This window comes from Alosa sapidissima, chromosome 8, assembly GCF_018492685.1.
Source record: "Alosa sapidissima isolate fAloSap1 chromosome 8, fAloSap1.pri, whole genome shotgun sequence".
NCBI lineage: Eukaryota > Metazoa > Chordata > Actinopteri > Clupeiformes > Clupeidae > Alosa > Alosa sapidissima.
This window is the reverse complement of record NC_055964.1, coordinates 31762329-31769828: the sequence shown is the minus strand read 5'-3', so window position 1 is coordinate 31769828 and position 7500 is coordinate 31762329. Positions and strand designations below refer to the sequence as shown.

General features: G+C 48.1%; 1 protein-coding gene across 1 annotated transcript in view; it reads right to left on the bottom strand.

Annotated features, from left to right (window-relative positions):
• Nucleotides 1–7500, bottom strand: part of rapgef1a (Rap guanine nucleotide exchange factor (GEF) 1a) — a 78300-nt gene that overhangs the window by 34015 nt on the left and 36785 nt on the right. The window contains 1 exon segment of the mRNA XM_042101548.1: nt 5377–5492. Coding sequence (XP_041957482.1) covers nt 5377–5492 — 116 coding nt within the window.

Below are 7500 nucleotides of genomic sequence, written 5' to 3'. Positions count from 1 at the left end.
ACACCACTTCCAGACGTCCAATAATGCAGTGGTTCTCAAACTTTTCACAATGAGTACCACCCACGAAAACAGTTGGCTCTCCAAGTACCACCATTATGACCGGCATTAAAATACAGGTGTGTACAGGCCAATTCAACTACATATTTTACATACTGTTTTGCGTTGTCAACTCTTTATGAAAAGACACCTTGGAGACTCCCTGAGTACCACTAGCCAGAGTTCGCATACCACCAGTGGTACCCTTACCACAGTTTGAGAACCACTGCAATAGCTATGCTGAGACTCCTAGTGATCAGCCTATGTACTGCACGTGACCCAACCTGCCAAATATAAGCACAAGATATTGGAATTTGGAGCCACGACCGCAAATCTGCTGTACAAGAGGCTGATATTTCACCAGCTTTGTTAAATAGGCTGAAGGTTAAATAGGACACAGACACAGACACAGGCACAGGCACAGACACACACACACACACACACACACACAGAGAAATATCTATAATAAACACAGATAAAATATATATATAGATCAGAGTTTCCGCTAGAAAAAAATGGTGCCGGTCAAAGTGACCGGCAGAGGTTTAGTTTTCCGGACATTTTGATGATATGCCGGTCAAATATCCTATTATCCCTTCTTAATTAGTCAAATTGAGGAAAACTGGAGACAGGCTATGTAGCTTAAAGAATGACATAATCAGGCTGTATAGAATGCAACATGTTCATTAGCCTAACTTAAACATGCCTAACAAGATCTAGCCAGTATCTTTTCATGGACAGCAAGAGTCCGCTTCGTTCGTTGTTTTAAAAAGGCTACGTTGTTTGTTGCTGCTACCCACGTTATCTCCAGTGGTGACTGTTTAACTTACACAGATGCGAACACACAAGAATGAGCGCTCACACCACTAGCCCCTAATGCTATGCCTCTTAATTTGATAACAATAAATTAAGAAATGTTTCCTATTCTGGGAAGTTTCTTTTTCTTTCGACCGCAGTTCAATGATACCGTTTAATTGTGCCAGAAATTATCCGCGGACCAGTAATCACCTCGTCGAGGAGGCCCTAACCCTGCAGATCATAGCCAGATCCACTTCCAATGTCACTGATTCCGACAGATGGGCCACGGCTGCCCTCAATTTAATTAATAAATGCCCTGTTTACTTACTTTTCAAACGGTAGAGCCTGTTCATTTAGAAACATAGCCAGAGGACGTATAATATAGGCTTACACATTAAGACTTATTCTCAAAATCAGATTGTGTTAGGGGACGGGATTATTAGCCAATTTCAATTGGAGAGATTTCATTTTTTTTCCGGCCAATGTCCGGTAATTACCGGACAACGGAAACCCTGATAGATAGATATATATAGATATAGATATAGATAGAGTTCCCTTTCTGCACCTCTGCTCTGCCATGCTGGGGGAATAATGTCAAGTGTGCAAGGTGCTGACAACAACACGAGCCAGTCTCACCTGGTCTCCTTAGCCACTAGTATGGGTCAGTGTGTAAACACACACACACACACACACACACACACACGTCTGTAAGGTGCTCACTAGTATGGGTCAGTGTGTAAACACACACACACACACGTCTGTAAGGTGCAGTATGGGTCAGTGTGTAAACACACACACACACACGTCTGTAAGGTGCAGTATGGGTCAGTGTGTAAACACACACACACACACACACGTCTGTAAGGTGCTCATTAGTATGGGTCAGTGTGTAAACACACACACACACACACACGTCTGTAAGGTGCTCACTAGTATGGGTCAGTGTGTAAACACACACACGTCTGTAAGGTGCTCACTAGTATGGGTCCAGTGTGTAAACACACACACACACACACACACACGTCTGTAAGGTGCTCACTAGTATGGGTCAGTGTGTAAACACACACACACACACACACGTCTGTAAGGTGCTCATTAGTATGGGTCAGTGTGTAAACACACACACACACACACACGTCTGTAAGGTGCTCACTAGTATGGGTCAGTGTGTAAACACACACACGTCTGTAAGGTGCTCACTAGTATGGGTCAGTGTGTAAACACACACACACACACACACACGTCTGTAAGGTGCTCATTAGTATGGGTCCAGTGTGTAAACACACACACACACACACACACACGTCTGTAAGGTGCTCACTAGTATGGGTCAGTGTGTAAACACACACACACACACACAAGTCTGTAAGGTGCTCACTAGTATGGGTCAGTGTGTAAACACACACACGTCTGTAAGGTGCAGTATGGGTCAGTGTGTAAACACACACACACACACAAGTCTGTAAGGTGCTCACTAGTATGGGTCAGTGTGTAAACACACACACACACGTCTGTAAGGTGCTCACTAGTATGGGTCAGTGTGTAAACACACACACACACACGTCTGTAAGGTGCTCATTAGTATGGGTCAGTGTGTAAACACACACACACACACACGTCTGTAAGGTGCTCATTAGTATGGGTCAGTGTGTAAACACACACACGTCTATAAGGTGCTCACTAGTATGGGTCAGTGTGTAAACACACACACACACACACACGTCTGTAAGGTGCTCACTAGTATGGGTCAGTGTGTAAACACACACACACACACACGTCTGTAAGGTGCTCACTAGTATGGGTCAGTGTGTAAACACACACACACACACACGTCTGTAAGGTGCTCACTAGTATGGGTCAGTGTGTAAACACACACACGTCTATAAGGTGCTCACTAGTATGGGTCAGTGTGTAAACACACACACACACACGTCTGTAAGGTGCTCACTAGTATGGGTCAGTGTGTAAACACACACACGTCTATAAGGTGCTCACTAGTATGGGTCAGTGTGTAAACACACACACACACACGTCTGTAAGGTGCTCACTAGTATGGGTCAGTGTGTAAACACACACACACACACACACACACACACGTCTGTAAGGTGCTCACTAGTATGGGTCCAGTGTGTAAACACACACACACACACGTCTGTAAGGTGCTCATTAGTATGGGTCCAGTGTGTAAACACACACACGTCTGTAAGGTGCAGTATGGGTCAGTGTGTAAACACACACACACACGTCTGTAAGGTGCTCATTAGTATGGGTCAGTGTGTAAACACACACACGTCTGTAAGGTGCTCACTAGTATGGGTCCAGTGTGTAAACACACACACACACGTCTATAAGGTGCTCACTAGTATGGGTCAGTGTGTAAACACACACACGTCTATAAGGTGCTCACTAGTATGGGTCCAGTGTGTAAACACACACACGTCTGTAAGGTGCAGTATGGGTCAGTGTGTAAACACACACACACACGTCTGTAAGGTGCTCATTAGTATGGGTCAGTGTGTAAACACACACACGTCTATAAGGTGCTCACTAGTATGGGTCAGTGTGTAAACACACACACACACACGTCTGTAAGGTGCAGTATGGGTCAGTGTGTAAACACACACACACACGTCTGTAAGGTGCAGTATGGGTCAGTGTGTAAACACACACACACACGTCTGTAAGGTGCTCATTAGTATGGGTCAGTGTGTAAACACACACACGTCTGTAAGGTGCTCACTAGTATGGGTCAGTGTGTAAACACACACACACGTCTGTAAGGTGCAGTATGGGTCAGTGTGTAAACACACACACAAGTCTGTAAGGTGCTCACTAGTATGGGTCAGTGTGTAAACACACAAACGTCTGTAAGGTGCAGTATGGGTCAGTGTGTAAACACACACACGTCTGTAAGGTGCAGTATGGGTCAGTGTGTAAACACACACACAAGTCTGTAACGGATATAAATAAAACTGACACACATGAAGAGTGATGCTGCTCCCTGCATTACACAGATCCATCCACACACATGAAGAGTGATGCTGCTCCCTGCATTACACAGATCCATCCACACACATGAAGAGTCATGCTGCTCCCTGCATTACACAGATCCATCCACACACATGAAGAGTCATGCTGCTCCCTGCATTACACAGATCCATCCACACACATGAAGAGTGATGCTGCTCCCTGCATTACATGGACGCTGGGGTAACGTGAGCTGTTTTGGCTCTCTCTTTTCCTGCCTTCTCTCTCTTTTCCTGCCTTCTCTCTCTTTTCCTGCCTTCTCTCTCTTTTCATGCCTTCTCGGCCTAAATAAACCCTTACGCAGCCTTGCCCTGGAGCAGAGTGCCCGTCAGCAGCCTTGCCCTGGAGCAGAGTGCCCGTCAGCAGCCTTGCCCTGGAGCAGAGTGCCCGTCAGCAGCCTTGCCCTGGAGCAGAGTGCCCGTCAGCAGCCTTGCCCTGGAGCAGAGTGCCAAGTTGAGTTAAATTTAGCTCCCAAGTAAGATGAGCAATATGACCATTAACATTTTCTCTTCATTAACTGATTTGGACTGGCACACGTTATGTAAAGTTGGTTACATCCAGTGTGTCTGTATGTGGTTTCTAACAATGGGCTTACACAAAATGTGGCAAACCTAGCAACCGCTGTCACTGGCTATCTTGATGTCAACTGGTATCGCTGTCACTGACCAGTCTTGCCACCCTCAGGTATCACACTACCTGCCCAGTCTCACCCTCAGGTATCACACTACCTGCCCAGTCTCACCCTCAGGTGTCACACTACCTGCCCAGTCTCACCCTCAGGTGTCACACTACCTGCTCAGCGTAGCGTCCAGAGGCGCATACGTATCAGTTCCTCCACAGAGCATCAGTACTCTGTTCGTAACGGATGGATGCCGTGGTCAGTCTGCTCACAGTCTGCTGCAGGTCACACACACACACACACACTCTGTGGATGCCGTGGTCAGTCTGCTCACAGTCTGCTGCAGGTCACATACACATACAGACACACACACACACACACACACACAAGCACACACACACAGTCTGTGGATGCCGTGGTCAGTCTGCTCACAGTCTGCTGCAGGTCACTATACACACACACACACACATACTCTGTGGATGCCGTGGTCAGTCTGCTCACAGATCACGCCTGAGCTGGGGAACTTTCGAGAAGCCAAGCACACAAAGTCACTGGAGTGCACACGCATGCACGTACACACACACACGCCTCAGATTGGTGCAAAATGCAAAGTAAAACCAGCACACACACCTACTAGATAGGTGCAAAATGCAAAGTAAAACCAGCACACACACACACCTACTAGATAAGTGCAAAGTGTCAAACCAGCCCGTTTCCATCTTACTGTAAGCTTGGCTTTCGCATCTGCACTGTTTCTGTATCTGAGGCTCTGAACAGTCATATCAAGACTCGAGAGTCTCCAACCCACAACACGCACATTTAAATATGGGGGCGGCACTTCCTCATTGGTGGTGATGGTGAGTGTGTGAGTGAGTGTGAGTGTGTGTTATTCTTACCAGTGCTCAGGAACCTTCAGCCCGGGGAGGGGGGGTTTTGGGGGGGCCACCTCCTCATCGGTGGAGTCGTTGAGGACTTCGGTGGACCGTGTTAAGGTGGAGGAGGGCGTCATGGGCGCCTCCCTCTCTCCATCCTTCTCTTTCTCCTTCTCTTTCTCTCCAACAGTCTCATCCGCAGGAGCCTCCGGCGTGCTACACACACACACACACACACACACACTTCAGTATTAACTCACAATGCTCTCACCAAAAGAAAACACACACACACACACACAAACCAAACAGCAGACACACACATGCATGGCACACAACAGAAAACCAAAGACTTCAAGGGGCCCAATAGTGGGCAAAAGGACAACTATAGTAAATGCCATGGAACACACACACACGCGCACACACACACACACACCTGTCCTGGATGGTCACAGGAGGCACGGGCTTGACGGGGGAGGTGGGGGAAGGGTGCTCCTGCTTCTCAATGGTCAGCTTCACCAGCTCCTGGAGGGCACAGCATAGGTCAAAGGTCAAAGGTCAAACAGAGGCCACAGCAGGGCGGCGGCACACACAGGTCAGGAAACCTCTCGTTCATGCACAAAAGGCCATCATCCAGAGAACAGCGCTCATCAGGGACCAAACAACTACACGCCATCACTGATTATGGACCAATCAGCTGGGACAACTCCATGAGTGTAAACTGTTGGCGATTCAGACACAAACTCATACACACTCGTTCACACTATCGTTCACACACACACACACACACACACACACACACACTCACCTTAACGCCATCCAGTACCGCTCTGATCACCGTGGTGACTGACACGATGGTCTCCTTGTCGTCCAGGTTGATGTCTTCGTCTCCGAGCATCACCTGGTCGGACCAGTGGATGAGGTTGCCCAGGCTCTGGTAGACCCGGTTCAGACACGAAGACACGGCCGAGCTGCAGGGGACAGGAAGTGCGCGGTCAGACACAGGGCGCGATCATACACGGGGAAGCATCATACACGGGGCGCGATCATACACGGGGCGCGATCATACACGGGGCACCATCAGACACAGGGGCACCATCAGACACAGGGGCACCATCAGACACAGGGGCACCATCAGACACAGGGGCACGGTTCGGTTTGACGCTTGTAAAACGCCAGGTGCACGATCTTTTAATAAAAACGCGAATGACAACAGGCATTGTTTTTCCGCTTGGAGCTGCAAAACCAGCGTCCTGTCTGATCACGACCTCAGAGAGGGTTAACTCCGTAGGACAAACTGGGCACTGACACCACCAAGGACATAGCAGGGCCATATGCAGTGGACACCCATACTGAGGATGACAATGCATTCCTCTACTGTATAGTCGGCTGATTTGGGTTACAGCACATGATAAGATATAAAAGCCTAATTAGAAATCACTGTAGTGCGAACATGATCCAAAAGACAACACACAACAAACATGGTTGACAGAGGTAGTGTTACAAAGCCATCTTGCTTGAGTTGGAAGCTACAGTAACTGAGGTAGTGCTACAAAGCCATCTTGCTTGAGTTGGAAGCTAACTGAGGTAGTGCTACAAAGCCATCTTGTCTGTGTCTGTGTGTGTGTGTGTGTGTGTGTGTGTGTGTGTGTGTGTGTGTGTGTGTGTGCGCGCAACTACAGCTGTTGTTCTTACCTGTGCTGTATCCTTGGGTCCACCTGGACCAGAGGCAGAACAGCCTCTAGAACCTTGCTGGCAGAACCGGGCAACATCTCTAGAACCTTCTTGTCCACCACCATCTTGTCGATGATGGTCTTGAAGTAACGCAAGGCACTGACCACATCTTTCTCATGCTCCTCCAGCCGACTCCGGTTCTGCAGAGGACACAGGGGGCAGACGAGAAAACGAGTCACATTCAACGACGTCAAGCGTCTTCAGAGATGACCAGCTGGAAAGACCTGCGTGTGTGTGTGTGTGTGTGTGTGTTTCAAAGGACTTCCTGCCCATCAGTCTTCCCTGTTGAGACAAATAACCTCTCTCGTGTTCGCTCAGCGAGAGACATGACTCCTCCACACTCTGAGAGTAGAGTGGTTTGTCACCTTCGATGATGATGGTTTGATGCCTGATGGCTTCTTACGCAACCATGCAGTA